This window comes from Pelmatolapia mariae, linkage group LG15, assembly GCF_036321145.2.
Source record: "Pelmatolapia mariae isolate MD_Pm_ZW linkage group LG15, Pm_UMD_F_2, whole genome shotgun sequence".
In the NCBI taxonomy this organism is placed as follows: domain Eukaryota; kingdom Metazoa; phylum Chordata; class Actinopteri; order Cichliformes; family Cichlidae; genus Pelmatolapia; species Pelmatolapia mariae.
Genome location: NC_086240.1, coordinates 14413392 through 14440321, shown reverse-complemented (window position 1 = coordinate 14440321; position 26930 = coordinate 14413392). Strand labels below are relative to the sequence as shown.

General features: G+C 38.7%; 1 protein-coding gene across 9 annotated transcripts in view; it reads left to right on the top strand.

Moving 5' to 3' along the window:
• otofa (otoferlin a) overlaps positions 1-26930 on the top strand; it is an 88071-nt gene that overhangs the window by 11551 nt on the left and 49590 nt on the right. For all 9 annotated transcript variants that reach the window (XM_063494602.1, XM_063494607.1, XM_063494600.1 and 6 more), the window contains exons 3-5: positions 12285-12373; positions 21869-21968; positions 25259-25458. In XM_063494602.1, the coding sequence (XP_063350672.1) occupies positions 12285-12373; positions 21869-21968; positions 25259-25458 (389 nt within the window). The remainder of the gene's footprint in view (positions 1-12284; positions 12374-21868; positions 21969-25258; positions 25459-26930) is intronic.

Here is a 26930-nt window from a genome sequence, read left to right as displayed (position 1 = left end):
CAGGAAAATGCTGAAATGACTGTACAAACTTAGCCTAGTCACACAGGCACACCCACAAACACACACACACACACACAGACCCCCACACACACAAACACACGCTTTATGTGTAAAGTCCCTGCAGAAGCAGCATTGTTTTTTTATATCATGATAGACTAGTAAGACTAAAAAGAAGAACACCAGACAAATGAATCCCAAAATATCTTTGACTCTGCATATAACTGGTATCGACTAAGTGGTGAGGCTGAAATGTGATTTCTTATGACAACCTCTCCCAATTCTCACATCTCAGTCTCGGAGTGCTGGGGAGGTAGTTAGTGTCACTCAGCATCAATAACACGATCAAGCTTTCTATGGGATGAATTGCACTTACAGTAGTTTCTGAGTCTGTGTGAATGTGTGCCTGTGTGAAAATGTTGCAGTGTTGTGTGCTGCTGGTGGCCAGGCGTACATTTTTTCCCCAGCCCCTGGGTCCTCATCACATCCTCCCCATCGTTGTCTTCTTCAACCTTAGCAGTAAAACATTTGCATGGCTCAGTAGGCTCTGTCCAGCCCCTAGAGTTAAGGGCCATTAGCATAGAGCTGTGTGGCTCGATGCCGGTCCATGCATAACGATAGATGCCTTTGAACTAGTATTCGGATAGACTGGATGGGGAATTCATTATTCATTATATGGTGGGGCTTTTAGCTGCAGAACGCCAGGGCTTCCCCCTGACTAGTTAGACACAAGCAGAGCAAAGAACAGAGAGTCCTGCATGCACTGCACATCACCACAGAGTTTAGTTTTGGCCCTGCAGATATAACAATTTAAGTTTTCAAGCAAGATGTCAAGAGATTTGAACCATGCAGACAAAGCACTGTAATTAGCATGCAAATAACGGAAGGGTATTAGCAGATTCATTTTGCAACAGCTTCCAGTAATTTCCTATGATTCTAAGTGTTTTTTCAGAATTTGTACTTACTGTTCAGATGTCTGTGTTTTCTGTGTTTTCCTTACTGATAAAACCCCAGAATGACCCCATATTATTGACACTTTCTACAAACTACACTTAAAGTATGGCAGCAACCGCTGACGCCCGTTCTTGCGGATGACTGTGTTGAAGCCTCGAGTTTGGCAGTTTGGCTGTCGACATGTTTTATAGACATCACAAGCTAGAGGAGGTCAGAGTGAGAATGTGAGGACACTGCAAGCTCAGACAGCAGCAACTTGTCAACCACGTGGGACCCAGGCTATAAAGCATTCTGTTCACACCATAGTTTTCAAAAGGAACATCATGGTTTATTGAAGAAGATGTGAAACTTGTGACTGAGGATATAAACCAATCGGGCCATCCACTTTTATAGGCATTCTGACTTTTCCTTGCAGTCAGAGGAGTTCATACTGGTCATTAGCAGAAGTGCAGGTGAACAAACTCCAACGTCTTCCTTAAATTCTGATATATTTATCTACTAGCCTCCTCAGTTTGTGAGCATTTGCTTTTATAAATAAAATCACACTACTCTCATCTTTCCTGTCAGTTAATATGATTCATAGTTTGCTGAAATGGCAGCTGTATTCAGTCTCAGCTAAAATTCTGGTCAGCCTGACCAGTCCTATGAATTTGCTGGCATATTGTGGTTCATCAAAGTGAGCAGGAGGAGACCTCAGTGAGTTTACATCCAAGCCACTTCCTACTGCTCATAGATAATCATGTTTGGGAAGCCAGTATTCAAGTAAGGCCTATTTGTTATATGAGAGTGGAACGTATCACTGTCAGGGTGAGGTTTTTAAACTAATATACGCTATACTACGTTCATATACTGTAAGTCACCTGAGCATAAAAGACTCTTAAAACATAAGTTGAAGGATTCACTGTGATCCACCTCTGGAGATCACATTTCAGTGCTGCTTCACTTGAACACTTGACCACCAGTATTGAGTAGAGTAGAAGCAGTTTCCAGAGGAGCAGACACAAGCTGGAATACTGCTGATGCTAAAAATAGATAATAAACTTCACCGGTTTTTAAGATTCAGCGTTGCTCCAGGGAGGAGCTTTCCCAACTCTCGGTATACTGAATAAATGATGACCTTAGCAGAATATTTTCTTTGCTGGTATAGAGCTGGAGGGACGGTAAAAGTGGAAATTTGAGCAATAAAAACAAAGGAAATAAAATGTATAGGTGCAAATTACTGTGTAGAAGATAATCCTAAGACTTTGTTTTGAGTGTGATTGTGAGTGTGCATTACATTATTTATTCATACTGGTTTTCTATGAATGAATTATAAAACTACCGGTTTAAAGAAGTGTAGGTCAACACAGAGACATAATTTTCTTTAATAACAACTGTATAGTAACAGCAGTGTAAAAAAGACAGTTTGTATACTTTTACTGTTTTCACAGAATTTAGGAGGGTTAGTAGCTTCTAGATGCTGCTGATCAAATGCACTTGATTAACAGATAATCAACAAGTGTGAGTACATCAGTTGTGTGTCAACACAATGCCACTATGTTCCCAGGAGTGGTTGTTTCAGCAAATTCACAACATGTTCAGACCCAGCAATGGTCAGAGAATTGGCAAGAAACCCAAGCGCTACTTCTTAGACTATAAGTCTCAGTTAGCATGTTGAATAATGAAGTTAATGAACAAATATGGGTTGTTTGCAAGGTTTGCCTCGAGAAATTCAATTAAATTCAGATCAATTTTATTTATATAGCAGCAAATACCAAGAAAAGTTGCCTCAAGGAACTTTATGTTGTAAGGTCAAGACCCTACAGTAATACAGAGAAAACCCCAACAATCACTTTATCCGCTATGAGCAAGTACTTGGCAACAGTGGGATGGAAAAAATAGACAGGAAGAAACCTCCAGCAGACCAGACTCATGGAGGGGCGGTCATCCACCATGTATTTTCTAGAAATGTTAACCTTGTAAAAAACAGATTTATATTGCACTCACTATATGTCTGAGTGATAACTTTCTCCCAGTATCTTACTTAGAGAATACCTAGAAGAGAAGCTGCTCTTATATCCACAAGGGAGCCTATGCAGAAGGAGTTTCATTTGCAGAGCTACCCTCCACAAGTCAGACATATAGAGGGTAGCTCTGCATATTTGATTTAGCAGAGTTTTTACACCGGGTGCCCTTCCTGATGCAACTCCGCTGGGGTTTATGTCTCCTACCCAGAACTCAATCAGGGATCTTTTCCTTGTTAAGCAAATGTATAAAGCAGAAACATGTGATTCAGTTTATATTTGCTATATTACGGTATGTTATGGTGGCTTCGCTGTAGCAATAACACAACACATATATTTTAATTATCAAAGAACATGATTGCTTTCTCAGATTTGAGATGCTGACCTGTCATTGGTTATATAACATATCTAGATAAATGTGCACTGAATGAACACAGAGAAGAATTTCTGTTGTTGCAAAGAAGGAGAACAAAAAAACTGCATTTCAGCGAAAAGAAAGTTTTCACTTGAGGCGTGAGTGCTATCTCTTAGCACAAGAGCATCTATTTTTAAAGAGTTGTGAAGCCCTTTACTTGACAAGTGTGTGGTCAATTATTTCTGCACCATCTGGTTTCCAGCAGCAGAAACTAGGGAACGAAGAGCAGTTTTATCAGAGTCCAGCTTGACAACAAAATAAGACTTTACTGAATTAACTAGATAACATTCTCTTAGGTGGCTTCAAAGCTATTCAATTTCAAGAGAAAAGGAAGGGTTGAATTCATAACTGAGCAATCCACTTGTCTCTCGCAGGGCTAGTAACATTTTTGGTAACAGTTTTCAGTGTGTTACTAATTAAGACAGTCAGCTCAGTAATATTTAAGACAGAAAACAGCATTAACAGGAATTCTTGAAGCATGTTTTCAGCCTTCCACAATCACTGATAAATATGCACAAATTCTGGTTGAATGAACTGTTCTGACTGAATTAATGTCACCATGTCTACAGCAATGGCATTGTATTTGACACATGCTAGAAATTAGACTGAGATCAATGTAGAAACACTGACGCATGCAGAGAAAGTGACATACGAGCTGAAGAGGAAGTGAAAACTGGGATGGACAGTTGAATTGGAAAAAGTAAATTGAGCCCAGGTTTGTGGTGATGAGGAGGGCATGTAAGCAGAGTGCTGTCAGTGATTTCAACAAGATCGAGTTTCTCAGCAGAACCGGCTTATCAGAGATGCTGTTTCATCTGTACACACACATACGCACACAAACACACACATTACCAGCTCAGTATCATGGCAAAGCAACAAAAAATTAGACAATGTGTATTATGTTCATGTGCGTGGACACAAACTGCCCTTTTGTAGTGGCAGTCAGTGCAATTAGTAATGACTACCAGTGTACTTCAGCTGGAAGATTTTTATTGTCATTCCAACACATATATTTGCACGAGTCGAAGCAAAATTGTAATTGGGTGCAATTAAAAGGCAACAAGAATGAGAACATGAAAGAGCAACATGTACACAAACTAGGAACATACAGCTTGAGCTTATTCACAGTGTCATTTGGAATAAATAAGAAAATAAAGAATAAACAAGAAGCACTCCAGAAGCTCAAACCTCTGCCAAAGCAGCTCACTCTCTGGGCAACATTTAATTTTAATGGGGCAGTTACGTATTTTGTACATCTTCATTCATTTTTGTATACTCTCATATATAAAAATATATCATTTCTTTGTTCTTTTTACTTTAAGAAGTTTGTAGTGCAGTAAAAATCATGTTGCTATAACGAACAAAGGCAGCTTAATTTTAAGCACAGTCTTATGTAAATTTATTTTACCTTGAGGACGAGACCAGAGGTTCAAAGTCATGTGATGTTAAGAATTCCTGTATATCACTCAATAAATGCCAATATGTTGTCAATACAAACAACGGCAGTAAAAACAGTTTTAAATAGCTCTGTCTAGCATTATTATCGCTTTGACCGGCAGATCAATCTACTGACCTTTAGGAGAGGTCAGAGGTCAAGTCTAATGTGATATTTTAAATCTTTATAAAGTGCTTTTTACATGTTAACAATATAAACCACACTTGTAAGAATGACAGTGTCTACGTAATTAGGCTTTTTTCAGTTTTTGACCTATATATTAAGGTCAATTATTAAGTTGCGGTGGGTGCAAGCCAGATTTTAATAGATTGTTGACATGATCCCACTCTACACTCCTACAAAGTTTTATCAGAGTTCATTCAAAACTTCTCGAGCTATTGTGTTTACAGACAGAATGCCACGCACCCACACAAATGCTACCAAATACATAACCTCTTTCTCAGAGGTAATAAGAAAATTTAAAGTACAGTGGATAGTGCAAATACAAGATGTTTCTCATGTTTTTGACCTTTATCTGGCAGCAGCAGACTATAGAGCACCACCAGAGTTCAACAATCTGACAGCAGAGGCTGTTCCTCAGTCTGGTGGTTCTGCTCTGCAGCCTCATATCTGATGGGAGGGGGGACGGGAAAATTGTGTTTTCTGGGTGAGTCAGGTCTTTCAAGAGGAGAGCGGGCCCTTCTCTTGCATCTGCTTGTATAGATGTGTGGTGGTGCAAAATAGGTTCAGAACTAAGCCCCCAAGTCCAACATGCCTCAGCCTCCTGAGAAAGTAGTGATGCTGATGTACCTTCTTAACTGGGAAGAGAGTGTTATGGTTCCAGGTGAAGTTCTCAGAAAGATGTTCCACAGAAAAGTAAAATGTTTCTGAGCCTAAGCATAACTAAACAACCTCTAAGGCAGCTTTGAGCTCTAATTTGGCGAATAAACCTAACCAGACAGTGATTGCAAATAAATGCATACAGCAAATAATTTAAAACAGCAAATGAAAGTCTTCTTATTCTCATCACTGCCATTAAAAAGTAATCTGCTGCTTTACAGTATTACTTGTTGAAAAAATTCCTAATAATAAGAAAGTAACATTTAAATGGTAAATGTACTGGTTTGTATATAATGATTTTCTGCTCCTCTGGAGCAGTCAAAGCTCTTTATACAATATGCCTCATTTACCCATTGGACCATTCATACAAGCGCTTTTCTATGCTTTTTCTGACAAAGTTCTTCCTATTTAACATGCACAATTTGTGGTTCAGTATCAGGGATCAAACCACAAATGTTCCCTTTAGTAGATGACCTTCCCAATTTTCTCATTTATAGTCAACTGTGGTGACTGTAGCTCAGGAGTTAGAGTGGGTCGTGTACTAATCGGAATCATCAGTTGGTGGTTTAGTTTTACCCATCAATTGCTTTTTACACAGCATGGTTGTGAAGATAACCATGTTTTCCACAATGATAACACATTTATTTGATAAAAATGAATTAAAATCACGCTGGACAGTAAAGAAAGAAAGATGATAATAGAAAAGCTGAGCAGTGAAATTTATTGTTAAGTTACTGTATGTAGGTGAAGTGAAGTTCTAGCATTGAGGGATGAACTCATGCAGAGGTAGACTCACACTGGCACATCAGAAAAACTTCAATGCTATAGCATGTGGATGCAGCTGGTGCATATGTAGCCTGCTGGGAATGGAGCTGCAATCTTTTTGCAGTCTCCCCTTATCTCCTTTACCCTTTAAGGATAAAACCTGAAGAATCAAAGTTTTGATGACTACAACATCATAAGATTGTAAGAAGCCTGTGGGTTTGACCTGACTTACAAGCTGTAAGAAGAATTCTCCTACTGTCAGTGCAGTGCACGTCTCCTCACTTTAGTAGTGAGCGAGCTTTAAAAAAATATTTTGTTCGTAATTAATAATGGAGGTGTTTTCATTTTCTGTGTCTGTGGCAACAGTCATGAGATATAAAAGGATGGTGAGTGGAAGGAAAACTGAGGTCATCCATTTGTTCGCCATGATGCTAGAGCGTGGGATCACAGCAGTAATGGCTTTTCCTCAGCTTCGCATTTAGCCGCTCCGATAGGGCGCTGTGGTCTCAAGGCTTGTGGTTAGTGACATCAGTCCTGTCGCTTTTAATGAGCGGCCTCACTCTGACAATTAGGCGTTGTACAATGCAGGGGGTTGGACGTGGGAGGCTGGGAATAGTAGTAGTGTAGTATTCAGGCAAGCTCGGAAAAGAATGGAGCAGATCTAAAATAAGATTAGTGTTCGTTTGCCTTTTTAAAAACATCATTGCAGCGGTTGCTTCTCCGGTTACTATCACATATTCCCAGATTCACATAATCAGTGATGCATTTTGATAAAGCAAGCCAGCCTGAATGGTAGAGTAGGCGCATTGCAGCAGTTACATCAGTCAGTGTTTGAAGCACAGTGACTACTGACACTTGAAGGTCGAGCTTTGTATAACTGGAAAACTTTACAAACCATAACACTGTCTGACTACACATTGTTAGTGTTCTTTTTTACCAATGCAGGCCAGCCTTCTTCTGCGTAGCATTAATTACCTTGTGCTCATGTCCTGGTGCTTTATATGCAGTGCCAGTCAAAACAAATAAAGTCCTGGCACTTTTTTTTCTTCTGGTTTCTCTTTGATGAGGGATAGTTGACTAAAGTTTTGATTTTGTCACCACTGTGTGTCAGTTTTTCCACTGCCAGATGTGCTAACATCTGTGGGATCTTTGCCAGGATGTTCACTTTATTGTAACTTTGTTGCTTCTTCTTTCTCGGTCACTTTTTCAGAGCGGTCTTGTACACTCACCATGCACTTCATTGAGCACAGCTGATCTATTAGCTGATCACAAAGCAGCAACTCAGGGCATTTAGGCAAGCAGACAAAGGTGATTTAAGTGACTTTGACCGTGACATGTTTGTTGGTGCCAGATGGGCTGGTCTGAGCTCCCTAGAGTTTAGAGAAAAAGGTCTTAAAAAGAGAAAATATGTAGTGAGGGGTAGTTGTCTGGGTGAAAATGCCTTGTTGATGCCAGAGGTCGGAGAAGAATGGCCAGACTGCTTTGATCTGACAGGAAGGCTACAGATATTGGGCAATAGAAGATTAGTAAAACGTTGCCTGGTCTGATGAGTCTTAAATTCTGTTGTGACGCTGGGATAGTGGTGCCAAAATTTGCCATAAGTAACATGAAACCTTGTAACAACAAATTTACCGGCAGCTTTTGTTGGGGTGAACATGAGCAGGGAGTCTAATACCTGCAAATCTTCAGTAGGTTGTTTTCTTTTAAGTATGTTTAATTTTTAACATTTTATTGCCCTGAGCCTGAAAAAGTAAAATTAAACATTTGGCTAAATCACAACTGTCACATAATCACGTTATTTATTCATGCCTCTTTTACATTTTAAATAAATAAATAGAGCTAAGTAAAGAAAATTGCAGTGCATGCAATCTACCTAGCAGGGTGAAGCACAAAAAGGGAATCTTCTTTGTCTTGTATATAACATCAAAGTCTTAGTTTTTTCATGAAATAAAAAGCATGGGTCGCCTTACGTAAAACTGCTAAAATTAGAAAAATTGGTGCTCCTTTAAGGCTTAATTTAGAGTTTAATTTTGCATAGCACAACCAGAAATTGCTCTGTTTGTAGACACTTGTTTACAACTGAAGCCCACCAAGCTTTTCCACTTTCCCACCTCTCACTTTATTTATCTGTACTGTGCAGGTATTTAAACCACTGTAAGCATTTTGTCCGTCACGGTGGCTACAAAAGCCTCAGGCAACATAAACAGCTTAAGCTTTCTTGTTGTGGATTCCTGTCTGTGTTTTTAGCAATAAGTTGTTCTGAATATTATACCAAAGCAACATAACAGACATAACAATGCTATAAACAGATGTTTAAAAGTGGTGTGTGTCGAAAAAATAGTAGGAAAACAGGAAATGTTTACAAGCACTTAGGCATATAATACACATGTTTGTATTGAGTTTACATTCACTGATTAAAATTTGTGGTTCTGACTCTGGGGAAATTAATATGGCTGCCCAATCTCCCTGGTGTTGTATAAACAATTCCTAATCACACTGTGGTGTGTATCATTTGAGTTGAAGTGTGTGTTATGCAGAGGTGTGTGTATAAGGCATTAGCTGTGCGTGCTGTCATTTGTGCACCATTAACACCATGCTGGGGCCTCCTTTTCGCACTCTCGGCTGTTCAAACATGCCGGAGGAGATTCAGTATTAAATGAGATGTGGCGCGGCTGTATTAGCCACTACCTCAGACAACGACTGTCACTTCACGATGTTTTCAGGCTGTGAGGGTGGTGGGAAAGAAGCAGCAGTACTAGCTTCTTCTGACTGAAACCTGGGAACACAGGCTGCAGATCCTGAGGGTTGAGTATACATGGACTGATGGTAATGCACACTTACAAACCTGGCTGCAGATCCTTGAAGGTCTAACAGTAGCAGGTGGAAACCACGGGATTCGCTAATGGGACGGTCTTGATGGATCTCTTGTCTGACAGCCTGCAGTGTTTTCCTAAGTGAGAGGCCCATATCAGCAAGGGGTGAATTACTTTTAAATCACCTGTGCAACATTTATCCCTCTGCCCTTGTGAAGACTCTTTCTCGTCATATTGTACGGCAAGAGGCTCAGAGGTGATTTACTGAATATCAGTCAACGCCTGTATGTATGATGGGGCTAAACTTTACAACTTACCTTTGTTTCTTTTATCTTCTGGTCTCACCCTGTCATAGTTAATTAACACAGGTGAAGTGAGTAATGCATCACAATTGGATGTCATACTTTATTAATGGAAACTGTAAAAGCCAATTCATTGCTTTTACCACATCTATCATACTTTCCTTAAAAGGCTAACTGCTAAGTGTTTTATAATTCTCGAGTCCCTTTAGTGTGGGGATTAATGAATCTAAGTAATTCAATCTTCCGATGTAAAGCTGGTAGCAACAGACCTGAAGGGAGTTTTGGATATATTTCTTTGCTGAAGTCAGTTCTGATTAGAGGTTTGAGAAAGAAAGATCGTTCAAGCTTATTTTCATATAAAAAAAAAAAACAGTAGGATGTTTTCAGAATAAACTATGATTTTGTTATATAAATGATAACCAGTAGGTGGGCTCGCCTGTATAAAAGCAGAAGCTTTAGCATTTTGTTGGATTGAAGCATTTAGGTGTGTGTTAAGACAATGCCATAATCTTCCCAGGTATGGATGTTCCAACAAATCTACACCAATGTCAATCCATGCAAAGCTCAGAGACACTGCAAAAACCCAAGAGCCATATCTCAGACACTACAGGGCTCAGTTAGAATGTTAAAGGTGAAGGTTCATGACAGTACAATTAGAAAAAGATTGAAGAAGTTTGGAAATTTGCACAGGTTGCCAGGAGAAGGCCTATTTTTTTTAAACAAACCACAAGACTTCAGGAAAAATGTGTTTTGGACAGATGTGACTAAACGTCATTGTTTCAGTGGTCAATTTTCATGAAGATTTGGACTTGTTTTGCTTACACAACCATCTTGCAGTTGCTGACTTGGCGATAAATTCCTCCGTTTACCAAAGTTGTCCACAGTCAAATGTGAGGCCATCTGTTTGACAGCTAAAGCTTGGCCACAACTGAGCCATGAAACTGGATAGTGATCCAAAGAACAGCAGCAAATTTACAACAGAATGGCTGAAAAAGTCCAGACTGCAACCTGATTGAAATGCTATAGCAGTATCTTAAGAGGGCTCTGCATAAATGAATGCCTGCAGACTTCAATGAACTGAAGCAACACTGTAAAGCAGAGTGGGCAAAAATTGCTCCGCAACCATGTGAGAGACTGATAAAGCAATAAAGAAAATGATTACTTCAAGTTTTTGATGCTAAAAGTGGTTCTACAAGCTACTGAATCATAAGGTGCACTTGATTTTTCACAGGACTGAATAAATTCCTGTGAAAATTTTCTTTTACTGATGTCTGCAGCCAGTCTTGACTCGGCATTTTATTAAGATTGATGCTCTCAAGTCATATCATAGCAGTCAACCCACTTTAAACAAGCTTTGGATATCTGTTGGCAGTAATATGTTTTACCCACACACAATATATGTTGTTTTTAAGCTTTCATTTATAAAATAATACAACTACAACTTAAAGAATCAGCCACCTAGATGAGTGTAGAAGAAAAATTTAATCTCATTAGATAGTAAATATTGTCTAGATGTATCAGACTATCTTTTCTGATTCATATAAAATGATAACAACTCATCTATTTAGATGATTCAATTTAAGTCTCCATATAGAAAGCAATATAATTTACACTCAAAAGGACCTTCAAGAGAGATATTGTGTCGATGATTATTTGTCATCCAGTAAAGAAAAATGATTTCAAATAAACTTCAGTCTTTGGAAATATACAAAAATTTTTATTCAGAGCTAATTCCTTTTAAAATGCTAATTAACAGTTATCCCTCAAAGCTATCCTCAGACTCACAAACAGGAGGATAGTAAATACATTTTCATTGGATTTTTGCTTAGCTCCTGCTTTTTCTTGTTTTCACTGATGCAAAAAAAGTTATCAGTAAGCTCTGTTGGTGCATTATAACCTGGAGATGTTCAGCGTGATGAATAAAACATCAATAAAACATAAAAAAAATCCCTCCTGAACAGTGTCTCTGTAGCTGTTGGTGATTTTTAGAAAAAGAAAATCAAGGATACTGCAAAGTAACAGACGTATGCTGACATAGGGCCTTGAATATAGTCCAGGACTTTGGTTGACTTTTTTATTTTTGCCTATACTTAAGTGAGAAGATAGATAGTACTGTGTATTTTACTTTGACCTTAAAGGAATTTTATCTAGTAAACAGTTAGATGTTGGATAAATTAATCAGTTGAGAAAAATTGATTTTGGAAAAGTGTTGATAATTGCCATTTCAATATAAAAATAATAATAATAAGTAGACAAATCAGATGAATTGGAAGTTATAGTTATAGTATAGTTGAACTAATGTGCAAAATCATAGGCTGCATATAAAAGATAGAATGTGGCCACCATGATGAAGTGGAATAGCCTGACATTAACATAGCACTTGTTTAGTTTTACAGGCAGCACAAAGCACTTTAGACTGTCACATATTATCTCTTGAAGTCAAAACCCTATACCAGGCTGTTAACATGCTTTTATCTTTAATGCTGTCTAGTTTTAAAATCTGAGTCTGCAGGAACTTTTTTGCAACCTCAAGTGGCAATTAGATTAACTGTTTTTGCCATTTATGCAATGGCTCCATTTGTCAGTCTGTGAGGTTACTGCTTGGAGAAAACAAGCAAGTTAATGGTGTCACTCTGAACATAACAGAACTTGTCACTTTTTTCCGTGCATATAATTGATTGCATTTGCATATAATCCGAATAATCAATGCTGCATGTAAACGTTAGCTGCAACCTGACCATGTTTTTTTCTCTTTTTCAGACATTTCGATGGCCCATTGCCAGCAAGCTGGATGGAAATGAAATGCTAGAGATCCAAGTGTACAATTACAGCAAGGTCTTCTCCAACAGGTATGGTGCTGTATACTAATTCAAGCCCCCCAGACAGCGCTTCAGAGTAAATTGTCTATGTTTGCCTTCCTGCCTTTCTGTTGCAACCTGTGACCACCCCAGACTGACACATGATGCATGTAGCTAACCTAATGAAGGAAAAGCTTAAATTCTCCCAGGGGTTTGCTCTAAATTGACTCACCTGTGTGCAACAGACTGCAAACAACAGCCAGGGCTGAGTAAGCATCACACCAGAAAGCGGGCAGAGGTAACGAAACAGTATTAAAGTCTTGGTAACGGACATATTTATCACTTCACACACTCCAAACAGTCACATCATTAAAAAAAACCCCCATCCGGTCCTGTAGCTTATGATACAACTGAAACTTGAGTATCATTGTTTTTAATCCTTACAATATCCGTAGGTTTAAAGACTCTGACATGACAATAATTAAAATATTCACAAGTCAGACAAATGTTTCATTTTTTTTTAAATTGTGTCATAGCTAATATGTTTTTACTGACACATCCCAACCTCACGAGGTGTAATCATGTGAGAACCAACTAAAAATATTACTGTGAAGTTCATCTGACCTGAATCATGGGATCATGGGTGCAGCATGACACTAATAACTTATAATGCTTTGTCTACAAAGAAGAGCCTTATTTTTCTGTCACCATTTCTCGCATGTCCGAAAGAACATTTTCCTATTTCATCAATCCAGCCGCCCAACTAGGCCATGTAACTGCTCTTGTACTCCTTGCACATTAGTATTTCTTACATTTCAGATATGTATTCGACCTCTTGATGCTCATACCTGTGTGATGCCTTTTGAGAGCTGCCAAAATGCATGTCACCTGAATACATCCTGTACGAACAGAAATGGAGCAGAATGTACTACTGCTCTCCTAATGTGTTGTTTCTATCACACTTCCTGCATAGACAAGGTGTAAAAATCATTTGTGCAAGGCTGTGTGCGTAAATTGGCTAGTTAAGTAATTTCCCACTTCTCCTCACTTCTTCAATTTCTTGTTAATTTTTCCTTTATTTTGGTTCATTTGGATGGCGCTGTGCACTTATTGTGTCCTGCTTGAAAAAGTGATGGGCTGGTTGTACCAGGAAGCCAGTCCACCTACTGTGTCCATAACAAATCCAGTCAAATTATACCAGCTGCCCAACTTCTTACAATGGACTGATTGATGTGTCTAATATGGTTCAGACTAGAGGAAACATTGCACCACCCACCCAATTAATAAAGCACACTAATATTAACTTCCTTCTGTGTGTGTGCATAATACATCAATACATGTGTGTAGCACCAGCTCAATAGTTAGTCTATGTAACCTAATCATGTCTGCAGTGTGTGAATTTAGCTGCATGTAAATGTGTGTAATAAAGAGCTAAATGCTGGTGACAGGTGTGCAGACACATGCTAGATCAAGTGTACATCAAGGCAGATTTGAACTGTCAGCAAGATTTCTTTATGCCATTGTGTGGAAGACTGAAGTTGAAACAAAGACAAACACATTTTTACAGGCATGCATGACAATTAGGGGTCAGTGAGTTCAGGAGGGTTTGGGCAGGGGTGGACGGTTAATTTTTCCAAATGGCAACATGAGAATCTGAGACTTTTGTGGAGGGCCGCACCAAAAAGCTGAACTCAGTTCACCTCTGTATTTATTTTATCTCCTTATAGGTCTGGTTCTCAACCATCTGCCTACTGGTGGTGGTCAGAGGGACCGGTGGCGCCAGTGTCCGGCAGCCTCGCCTCTGTCAGTGCGCCCCAGGGTGGCTGTGGCTACAACGTAGCTTGCCATCACCAGTGTGTGAATGTGTGTGTGAATGGGTGGATGACTGGATATGTAAAGCGCTTTGGGGTCCTTAGGGACTAGAAAAGCGCTATATAAATACAGGCCATTTACAGGCCATTTATTGTTGGGGCCCTCCACAACAGTCCCAGTTAGTTTCTGTATGTGGCCCCTTGGGAACTTTATTTGCCTACTCCTGCTTTAGAGTGTGGCTGTCCTACGATTAGCAAGTCACTACAGCTTAAGAATGCAGTCACCTTGGCTTCTCAGTCAGATTTAACACTAGTTGTACGTAAAGACACCATAGGGAAGTGGCTGATATTTTAATCTTTCTGGTCATTTTTCTGTCAAAAGTTAGCCTTACCAATTCAGAGTGAAAAACTGATATACATAACTTGCTAATCAAGCTAGCTACAAACCTCCTATTCAAAATGGTCTGTAGTTATATGCTCCCTAGCAAAGATGTGAAATCTAACAGATTAAAAAATTACAGGAAAAACAGTATTAGGCAGGGCAGTAACACCAGTGTGAGTAAACAATGTCTACATTAGCATTAGCTAAAAGCAACACTGCACCAAAGTAGCAAAGTTTTGCAGACACATGACTGTTGTATAACTTCTCCACCATTCTGGATGTGTGACAATCACTATTGTGAATGTGGAGTCAGGTGAATAAGGCCCTAGTCAGCAGGATTAAAGTATGATTTATTGGGTTGGGGAGTTGTAAGAGCTGTAAGAGCTGTAAGCTGTAAGCGTGGCAGTGCAGTGTGGGGAAAAATTACTTAGAAATAAGTTTGATGATAATTTGTTTTGTGAACTCTAGTAGATTTTCTCTCTTTAGAGATTAGTTGACCTGTGATGCTACTTTTGCTACTTTTTGATTTAGCCAACTAAGTTAAACACTGCAAACCTGTCAGTGTAGCCTATACTAAACTTGCTGATATTTTCATGCAACCTTTGAAAAACACAAAATGACCATACTTTAATTTGTTTTGCAAAATGCTTCACAAAAATGTAATTTAGCAACACGTCATGTAAAGGTCTAATAACTGATTCAAAATTCATGACAACTTTAAATGTAAGATTTAAACTTCCAGTTTCTAAAATGTCACTTGCTGAGAAGTTCTTAGCTTTGAAAAAACCCCACATACTGCTTCATCTATCAGTGTCACACATTAACATTTTTTCCTCTCCTAAGGAAATTCAGCAACTGTACATTTAGCTCATGGAAACATTTTGTAATAAACTACACAGAAACATTTTGTGTTTCCTGATGCTTGTTGAACTGTTTAAAATGTTTCATTTAAAATGATCTTGCAATTAAATAAACACTACTCAATTTATGCTCACTCTTCAACCGTAGCTAAATGCTGAAGTACGACATACATAACTTTAGGTCTGCACCATAAATGCATCACAGGGAAGAAAGGGATGTGTTGAAGGTGTAAGCAGGCTGTGGGATGCCATTATGTTTGTATTAATGAGCAAGTATCTCCATCTAAACAACTGCAACCTGGAAGAATGCCAGGTTACAGTCCATGAAAAATTCATGCATTCAGCAACATTATGCAATAACCTGCTTATCAGATGTAATTACTCATTAATTAAAGGTGCCGGAATGCTATTCCAATTGTTGCTATCTAACTTTAACTTTTGTTAGTCACACAGGCTAGATACTGGTTCTCAACCATCTGGCAATCACCGGTCACAGGGGAAAAATGTGCACTCCTCAACCAGCTGGCAGAAACCGCATGATTGCTTTGGTTGCTACCAGATTGTTGTGGTTGCCCATTGTTGGTGGGCAACAGTTTGGCTTGTCTAAGAATACTCCCCAGCTACTCACCAAGCCACAGTAAAAAAAGAAAAGTGTGACAAAAAAACATAAACTGAGACAGTTTGCCTTCAAAGTAAAAGGAATTTCTCAATTGCAATGGTAAGGTATGGCTTTTACATTGAAAGTGAACATTTCCTGGTTCTGGTTTGCATTGCAGTTTTTCATGTTTTACTACCACCTGGCAAGTAGTTAGCAAATGTTTGCAAACTACAGGCAACCTGTTAGGAATCTAAGCAATTAACAGGGCATGGCTGGATATTGAATTGACTGTATATTGACTACATGTTATATATTGAATATATAATGTATTGGCTGTGTATATATAGAGTCTTGTTTACAAAAAAGAAATATAACAAATTCATATAGGTGCAAGCATGCCATTGCTCTGACACAGCAAGATTCTCATTCTTAACACTGCATATAGAGTTATCATTTTTTCAGATGTTTTTTCCAACTATGGAAAGCTTTTTCATAACTTCAGATGGATATTAATTCTACATCATTGATCCTTAAGCAATGAAGGCAATTTTTACAGTTGTACGTTGTCAAAGCAACTGCTAGATCAATTTTAAAAAACATACATTAAATTCAATTTAAATGCAGAATTGATGCAAGCCAGAGTTTCTCTTGGGGGGGGGACGACTTACTTTTTCATAACAGCTCAAGCACATTTGGAGATGGTTGAGTGCAAGCAAAATGTATACTTTGCCACAAGTAGGCAGTTCTTAAATGTAAAAACTGAGTACATAAGCATAACCTGACACACATTTGAACAGGTAAATAATTCAGTGTGAGTCACAGCTTTTGTTGTTCTTGCACCTGTTCCACATGTCCACAGGCTACTTAATTACCAGGGTATTTGATCTACTTCATCACTGTTTGTACCAACACACTTTAGGGCCAGTGTGATACACCCTGCCACCACAAATGTGATCACATTACAAAAACACAAAGAAAGGGCAGTGATGTGTAATGGCCTCTTTGCTGTAGTGACATATAGACCGTGTTTTATTTGTTTTCTCATGTGGCTGAGAGATTTGCTTTCATATTCGGCCCATCATGAGGTACACTGTGTGGGAGTTATTGAGCACTGAACAGTGACAGGTTATATGATAGCATATTCAGTGTTCTAAACCTGAGGTCGGTGGTGTCTCAGTGCGTAGAATGTAAGACTGAGATAGAAGCCAAAGGCAGGATGCCTGAGGCAGACTTAACAGTAAGCAAGCGAGAACTCAATATCAGCAATAAACAGAATTCTAAAAGGTCCAGATGCACGAGGAATAACCTAAGCGACCAAGCTCAGGAACATAACAGACACCTAAACAAAGGAAAAGGGACTATGTATACGGATGGGGCTACCTGGAATTAGACACAGGTGAGGAAAAAGATATAGGGGAGGACAAACAAGGAGGAAACAAAGCCAAAAGCAAGACAAAAAAAGTAATTTTTTAGGTGCTTTCAATTGATCCTTCCTGTCCAGCAACATATATAATAATGTGTATGTGTTAGTCCCCGTAGGGAAATTACTCCTCTGCATTTAACCCATTCACCCAGTGAAGCAGTGGGCAGCCACCAGTGCAGCGCCCGGGGAGCAGTGTGTAGGGACGGTACCTTGCTCAGGGGTACCTCAGGGTATGTAAAATAGTATTCACTGATCAATTGAGAGTGGTTGCAAAAAGTTACTGGCAGCTGCTGTGAAATGGAATGCTAAAGCTGAAAAATGGAAACAGAGGCAATTCACCTTCAAAGTAAAATTTGTGCATTTTGAAAGGCGTCTACTTTAGCATTGAGGGATAACTTTTATTTTGAAGACAAACATTCTCCATTTGCAGTTTGCATCACACATTTTTGAGTTTGCTCCTTGGTAGTTGGCTAGCAATTAAATGTAGACTAGCTGCTGTTTTTCCACACAATCGTAGCAGTCTGCCAGCTACCAAAACAATCAGATGCAGGAATTTTGTGCAACACTTTCCTTGTGACCAGTTTCACTCAGTGATAGCCAGTTATCTCCAGCAACCACTCTTAAACCAGTTGGCTAATATACAATTTCCCTAGTGGCCAACTGTACCGAGGGGTCGCTGATCAGCCTGTGTGACTGAGGAGTCTTCAGCTAAACAGATAAACCTGGTTTAATTTTTGCTTTTGTTTCAGTGCAAAATGAAAATTGTGTCAATAATAGGCAGATTTTGTCTATGCTCCCCACCCCCACACGCGTCTTTGCAAACCTTATGTTCTCTCTTTCTTCCACTTCGCCTCTCTATCCTTTGGCATAGTTTGAAATAAAACAATCAGTCAAAACAAACACATTTACATATAATTCTTTGTTTTGTCCTGCAATGGAATGTGTCTGTTACAAAGCTGTAAGAGTGCTTTATGTATATGCATCACAGGAGTAAAAGGAGCTAAACCGCAGGACCACACTCAGATTGCCATGGCATGCTGATGGGCAATAAAGCAAGACATAATAGCTTTTGCGGTTAAAAATTCTATTAAGCTCATCTGCGTGTGTGAAAAGGAGACAGGGTGTATTGATTGCATCCCCATGAATCAATAGATCATCTTTGAACAATCCGGTGGTGCGTTCAGTGAATCTGCTCATATTTGTATTAGTGGCAGCAGAGTGCTTGGCAGAGACTTTCTGGCGGATCACGGGGGCCAAATCACACACTCCTGTCAGCTGTAACATTTCCATTTCACACTATCCTCCAGCTGCACTACCTGCCGCTGCAGTGGATTAGAGCATCTTTGTGAACCCTCTGTCTGCCTTGGAAAAAATATTTTACATTTCAAAGCTGAGCTCACCTCTTCTCGAATACACCTGAGCCAGACATTTTGCCATAGTCACACCTTAAATTGAGAAAGAGAAGAAAAATTAATACAAATTGAAAGGGAAGGGAGCTGAATCATGAAGCAGATGAAAGTAAATTGTTTGCAGGACTTCAATCAATAATGAATGCCACCTTTGAAGTGCTAAAAAAAGTGAGCCAGAACATGATAGGCCTTGCTCAGTTCAATTATTCAGCACTTGCAACACGTGCTACAGGGGTTGAAAGGAAATGACAGACCATTTAAGTAGCACTGGATATATTGATCACCCCTGTCTGGTAAAGGAAACAGTGCAGTGGGTTATTAGTAATATTGCTCAGAGTCTCAGAAGTTTCTATTCATCTTCAAAAGAAAAAAAGTTTTCTGCACAAAGCCATCTATATCCACACAGACGTTTTTCTTTAGTCATGTCAGGCCTGTAGAGCTGTGCATGGAGTTATGCATTGGGGAGCCTGGCAGATACTCACTTTCACAAAGGCAGAACCTGCCAGTGCCTGAGGGGAAGCACATACTGTTTTTTGTTTTTTTTTAAACCTGCAATTCAAAGAGAAGTCAAGTTCTGGAAGTCTAAATTTACCTCATTATTAAGTTTCGAAGCTCTGCTGACAAATGTAGCCTCACTTTCTACCGTACTTTGAATTCATCACCACTGGCTCCAGAGGAAAGACAAAGTGAAAACAGAAGGTAAAGAAAGAACGAGAGATTAATCTAAGAAAAAGGGGAAAAACAATAGAAGAGTGATTGCTGCTTTTGTTGTAGCTCATTCATTTAATGAGATAGTATTCGGGGTTTTTTATGTTGAATTGGAGGTGTCCTTGTGTACATGTGTGTGTTTGTGCGTACTGCAGTCCTTCACTCTATTCTGACTTGTCAGGTTCAGTAGTCCTGTTGGGAAGATCACATTGTTGGCTGCAATCCCTGCAGATTTCCTCTGTGTGTGCATGCGTATTTGCGCGCGCGTGCATGGCAAGTGGTTAACTATTGTTTCCATGCTTTCGTTTTATGATATTGTATCTCCCTACGGGCTCATATCCAGGCTGCTGTTTGTGTGTATGCCTTTCCTTCCTTTTGATGCTCTCTTTGAATATTTATTACCCTGTATGTCACATATGCAGTAGAAATATAAGATGCAGCTTTATTTTCGGTCTGTGAGTTATCCGAGGTACGTGTTTGTGTAGCTGTAAACATTGTTTGTCACCACTGTATATGGCAGAAATGCCATATGGTTGGGCTCGATGTGGACTTCAGCACACGTTCTTCATGTGTGGCTGACTGCTCTGCGAACAACACACTTTTATGAGGGAAACTTTTTAAATTATTCAGCAGCTCTAATTGACCACCTGAATGGGGACTGTACTGAGTTTCTACCCACTGTAACATTTTATGAGGTGTCATTGGGCAGTGAAGAAATCCATCTTATGATCTAAAGTTTGCAATAGGGAGGTACCATTATGTTGGTAATTCTTCAGGGGGTTCTGGATGGAGGCAACGCATTATATCAAAAAATGTTTTGTGTATGTTTCCTAAACGTTCCATAACATAAAATGAAATTCTCTCCTGAAAGCATTATGTTGTTTGATCATCAGTCTGTCTGTCTGTCAATCCCATTTTTATGAACACAATATCTCAGGAAAGCCTCGAGGTAGTTTCTCCACAGTTTGCACAAATATGAATATTTAAGCTTCAAAGCACAAGTTACTACACCGATGTCTGACACGATAGAATATAAAATGACATTTTATGGCCAGAATACCAACGGTAGACTTCACCGTGATGTCACACTTTCATGGACATTATTAAATGCCATAACTTGGGAACAGAAGAGGAAATGTGACCATATTTCACATTTCGTCAGATACTGAATTGGTGCCGTCAGTTTTTGTTGCCTATTCTGAAAATGTGCTGACTGTAAATCTGATTTGTGGCTAGGTTGAAGATGCATGTGCAGCCTCCACTTTTTTTTGTAGTGCCTTTATAGTAAAAATCCACATTTAATGCAATCGTGGCTATAGTAATATCTTTTATAAGAATTAGCTGTACCTCATTTGGACATAATTTATAGGTAGAATAAATAGTAGATGGATAGATGTTTAATTTACAGAGTAGTTTTGACCAGTGTGGAACATTTTTGTGTTAACTGTTTGATATTAAGCATGAAAAATTTCTAAGTATTTTAAAATAGGCACTAAAACTTAATTCCTATTGCTTATCTGCTAGGAAAATTAGTTATCACAGCAGAAGCAAAAACCATTTCACAGATGCACTTCCAAACTAACCCGGGGGTTGGGGCACTAATTACTTCGTTTGAGATGCAGCATATGGCAGAGTGAGCTGGTGACAAAGGTAGTGAAGTACTTTCTCACTGTCTGTCACCGCAAATGTCCAACAGAAGTAGAAAGAGTGCCAAAGTGATATGGATCAAATTAGACACCTGCAGTGGCCAAAAAAGCTCAGTTCACTGCTGCTTACATCCAAAAAAAAGATGAGATGCTGTCTAAAATTAAATGAAACCGCTACAGGATTTGTTAATTATTAAAATTCCATGTATTTAATGAAATATGGAACAAGATGACAAATCAAATTTTAAACTGCAAAATGTTTTTTTTAATAACAAAGACAGAGACATGTTAACATATTATAAATACATAGATAGATATATTTTTCCATTCAGCAATTCACAGCTTCTTTTGTCATATTTTTGTTTTCATAATGTGCAAAAAGCGATCATAAGTTCACAGCTCTACACTCCTGGTGAGCTAGTTTAGCACACTTTTATAATAAAGAAAATTTGGCTTGGCATTGTATTGCTGAAACAAGCAAAGCCTTAAAAAAGGAGGGTTGCATTTAAAAAGGTTTAAACTAGGACTTGTATGTTTGCATGTGGGTTTTTTTCAAATGCAGTGATGCGAGCACTCTATTCCAGCATGTAAAACAAAGATAAACAGATGGGCAGCAGAGGAGGAACAAAAGACAAGTGACACAATGCCATTATTGATTCTATTGATTTCTGTTTACAATGCATGGCCCTTTGTTGCTCTTTTCCTACAGACTCATTGGGACTTTCTGTATGGTGCTTCAGAAAGTGGCTGAAGAGGGACATCTAGAGCTGACTGACACACTCATTGATGATAACAACACATCAATAAAGGTAAACTCTCACATTAGAACAGTCTACAGACACAACACAATGTGAGTGAGTCAAAATATTTAGACAGCATTTTCATGCGACTGCGCCATGTAGTTGGAAACCTTTAATGTTGGGCCTTCAATAGCTTTATTTCAGTTTATGTTGGGATTCATTCATAAACCCATATTTTATCGACAAGACAACACAGATAACATATCAAATGTTTAAACTGAGAAAATAGAAAAAAATCAAAGCCATTTTGAAGTGATTGGCAGCAAAACATTAAAACAAAAGCAGCAACAGGGCAACAAAAGGAAAAGTAAGTTCAGCTCGAGGAACATTTTGCAGCTAATTAGACAACAGGTCAGTGGCATGTTTAGGGTAAGAAAAGCATCTTAGCGAGGCAGAGTTTCTCAGAAGTAAAGATGGACAGAGGTCCATCAATCACCAGTAAACATTAAAATCTGGTTATTTTTACTTAATTTGGATTGAAAAAGATGTGGATAGAAGTCGGCTTGTTCGCTAATGATCCTACTAAATCAGTCTTTTTCAGTGGTAACAAGGAACAGTTTTGAGAAAATAAAAAAAGGGTTTGGATAAACCCACAACATGTTACCCAACAAGCAACAAATGGCAAAATTAGCAATTTGTTGCATTTTGCCATAAAATAGGTAAATATTATTCCCACAAAGATGTTATAGATGTCTTTGCTTCATGAACTGATCACATGTCACTGTTGAGTTTACATATTGTTTGGGTTTCCTAGTGGCCAAAAGTCTCTAGAAAGTAACACAGGCAGTAACTAACTAGGATAGGCTCCATCTTTAGCCTCACTGAACAGGTCAGCAACACGTGCTGCGAACTTTCAGATAGCTTTATTTTAAATTTAAGCAGAGACTCCAAAGTACCCAAAGGCTTTGTACCCAAAATGAGTTAGAGGGTAAAATGCACAAGAAATCTAAAATAGATTTCACTGAATATCACAGTCATGAAAACATGCCTTTACTCCATGGTTACCTTTAGTTAGGTAGCTGAAAGAACCTGATAAACACAGATGGGAGAAAGCACAGGTTAAAACTGAGCCTAAACATCCAGTTTTGTAAATTATACAACTTACCATACAGCATTAGAATTGAAAGGCATTGTATTAGCTTCCAAAATGCATTCACAAGCAAATAGGGGACCATTAAATGGAGAAATCACTCTTGAATTCCACCTGCACTGCTGACAATAAGCAATGTAACAGTCATCACTTGGCCTATAAAGGCACAAGCATTAAGGACCCTCACATCAACAAGGATCTGATGGAAATACAAGTGTGTCGTAGCAACATCAGCACATTTGCATTTAACATGAATCCAGATATTAACTATTGATTGGAAATTTTATTTAAAACCGCTCAACCGAGAGCAGTTCAGTGGTGAGGTTGAGTGTGAGGCTGATTTAGCAGCGAATGCATAATGTAAGAGTGAATATGTATATGGAAATGAGGGCAGCACAATTGAGTGTGTGAGAGAGAAGCCAACCATATGAGCTTTCAAACCACCCCAGTGTGCAGAATGGTGTTCCTGGAACCGGGAGCACTGATGTGATGCTTCTGAGATGATGACACGCAGCATGGGAGAGCTTCAGGGTTTACACACATTGCACACATTGATGCACATATCCGCAGACATATGTGCAAGTCGCTTCTCATGAAAACAGGAGAATTTTATCACTGTGCATCCCTGTAGCAAAAAACTGGTAAAACTAAGCCAGACATAACCTGAGAGCAACACTTTTACTTACAACCCTGCACTGGTGTGGTTGCCATAGAAACAAATCGAACTCCTCGCGGACCACAGCTATCGCCTTGTGAGGATATAAGGAAGAGCTAGCGACACGGAGAGAAATGGAGGAGAAAGGAACCGAGAGCCCCATGTACATTTTTTTCTCATCCATCTTTGTCAGTGGAATAAATTGGCTGCTCTGTAAAAAAGATCAGGTCGTTGTCAGGAGGCTAAAACTTGTCCAAACAAGACTCCCAAGAAGGCACTAAAGACACACTAAAGTGTCACCCATGTTTCTGACCTGGATTAAACAAGCAGTTAGTGTCAGTCTGAATTCCCCCAACAAATACCAAGCAGAAGACATCATTTATTGTCCTGTCAAGTTTGTTTCTACCATCAAGAGCTTTTTCTACACAATTATACTGATATAGACATGCCAAGACTATGTATTAAAGTGTTGTCTATTGTTTTGTTGTTGTTTTTGTTCTTTATTTCAGTGAACTACAAGCTCAGTTTGACTTGTGTGTTGGTTGTAACATATAAAGACTCACTCATGGCTCAGTGGTTGGTGCACCCTGTCAGTCAAAGTTGCCTCTCAGCTAATAATGACATATATAAATGAGTGTGTTAAATTTGCTAATGGGTCCAAAATCTGTTTGTTTGTTTTTTTAAAAGACGGTTTCTGCTTCAGAGTTTTGCGTTTAAATACAGGAGTCGAAAGGGACTCACTCCGTTTATTGACATTCTCAAGTTGGCGTAAATGCCGTCTTCTGACACTTTAGCACACATCTTAAGCTAACATGTTGGTCTTGGAAAACTGTAGAATCCCAGCTTAAGTTTTATAATTCATCTAGTAGTTGATGCTGGCATTCTTCCTGTGCCAAAGAATATGTTAAATATGTTAAAACAACTTTACAGCATTCGCAGATAACTTGCTGTTTCTCAAGCTTTAACAGCATACACTGACATGATATTGATGGCTGTGTGAGTATGTTCTAATGTCTGGATACACTGCCATTCTAACAAATGAAAATTATATATATAGCAAGGGTCTTTTGACTGTTTCTCGGTTAGAGATATAACTAGTGATTATATCTGATTTTGACAAAGGGATAATTAAGTCCCTACAACAGCTGAGAGAAGACTGAGATTTCCTTAGCAAATGAAGCCTCATATCAGAGGAAACAAAGACGCATTTAAAAGATACTATAAAAATGTCAATCTGTGGAGAACAGGAGAGTTTATAGTAGAAGTAGAAGTTTCTGGAGCGGACACTGTTAAAAGATGTTTTAAACTTTATTTTGGGGAAAAGTTAAAAATGTGTTTTTCTGACCTAACTCCTAACCATTAAAACTGAAGAGAGATTTTAGATATTAGATAATGCTTCAAATTAAATGACCAGATAAGTGCTTGAAGTCATTTAAAGATAAGCTGTACGTCTTGCTTCTGAAAGATTGACTATGATTTTATCCTAATACTTTGAAACTTTGTAACACCGTTTCAACTAAGCTCATTTTCATTCATTCACTATTTCATTTCCAGACCAATGTTACCATAGAGATCAGGTACCAGCCGATGGATGGCATGGTTGGAGTGTGGAGTGACGGGGACTTCTTGGATGTTCCTGACGACCGTGATGGGACGTTTTCCTTTGAAACAGATAGCTTGCTGTCAGGACAAAGCCACGGGTCAGGGACGTCCCCTGGACGATCTTTACATGGATCCATACCAACCTTCAGAAAGTAAGTCAAACATAAAACCATCCCTACATTAGAACATAGCACATTACAAATCAACTACTCTTAATTTGCCTTTCAAGATTAATGTGTTGGCTTCCCGAACAAGATGTATTGTTTTAATTACATGATTCACTTTTTAAGAAGTCATTTCCAGTAACAGCACTACTGACTCACACGTGGGTGAGAATTACTGACTAGTTCACGCAACATCTGTTATGATTACAGAGAGAAATAAACAGGAAGTCTGTTTTTAATGAAGACTTTATCGTTCCACAAACGAGCTGTTATATGTGATCAGCTGATCATCAGTCTATGGTGTAGACTTGACTATTGTTATTGTTTTTGCAACGTTTCAATGAAATAAGCAAAGTATTCAAGGCAGAACTAGCAGCTTAACCCCTCCGGGCAGTTACATAACTATAAAGCCAAAAGGAACAACCTTTGGCCCCGTGTAGAAAAGACATAAATTTACTCAATTTAATACCACAGCAGTGAAGAACAACAATTGCTGGATTCTTTAGTCTCAGTAGTACTAGGCAGCTCTTTTTAACATAAATGACTTAATTGCTGTCCAGAGACTCCAGACTGAAAGACGTTAGAAGTTGTTTTGCATATTTGGCACAGAGTAAAGCTTTGTAGGTCTATAAGAAGTTTGCAGTGTCTGATAAAGGAGGCAAGAAACGGTAATGCGGTAAAAATGCAGTAGGTTATGAACGAGAAGCCAACATGGAAGCTAGAAGTATCTTTTATTGAGTGTTTTAGTTGAATTGTTACAGTTCCTCCTACATAACTGCAATATATCTTGTTAAATTACCATCTTCTACTGGTGTTATATGTCATGCCCCATTTCCTGTCTGCCTCTTCACTGTCTGATAACAGACAAAAGTAATCTTAAAACACCAGACAAGAAGTGTTTCATTTCATTGATTACACATGAGTAGAGTGCAGTGCCCACTATACGGGAAAATGTATGAGCATCATGAAGTTGAATCTCCACATATTGCTGTTGTATAATAGTAATAGTTATGTTGGGTCACAGGATTCATGTGCATACAAACTTTTCCATTTTTTTTAATCCATGCTGGCATCTTTTTCCTGAAAACCTTTTGCACACCTGACACACACGCACACTGAAAATGTATGTATGCCTGTTTTAAGAAAAAATATAAAGATCCTCATCTACTGTATAAGCAGAATCAATAATTCCTAAGCAGTCAAAATCAGTCATTCCTAACAATAAAATCGATTCCTATTGACAAATAAACGCAGGCCATACAACATCAGATAGATTTAGTATAGAAAGCTCTAAGAGCATGTTCTGCCCAGGCTTTTTCTCTTTTGTCATCCTCTTCCTCTGCGTTTTCGCTGAATAGCATGTGAAATAATCTGTGGGTTGTATTGATTTCCACTGAAACTATCAACACAGCCAAACCCCTAAACCCATCTTTGTGCTGTGTATTGAATGGGCGTGTATA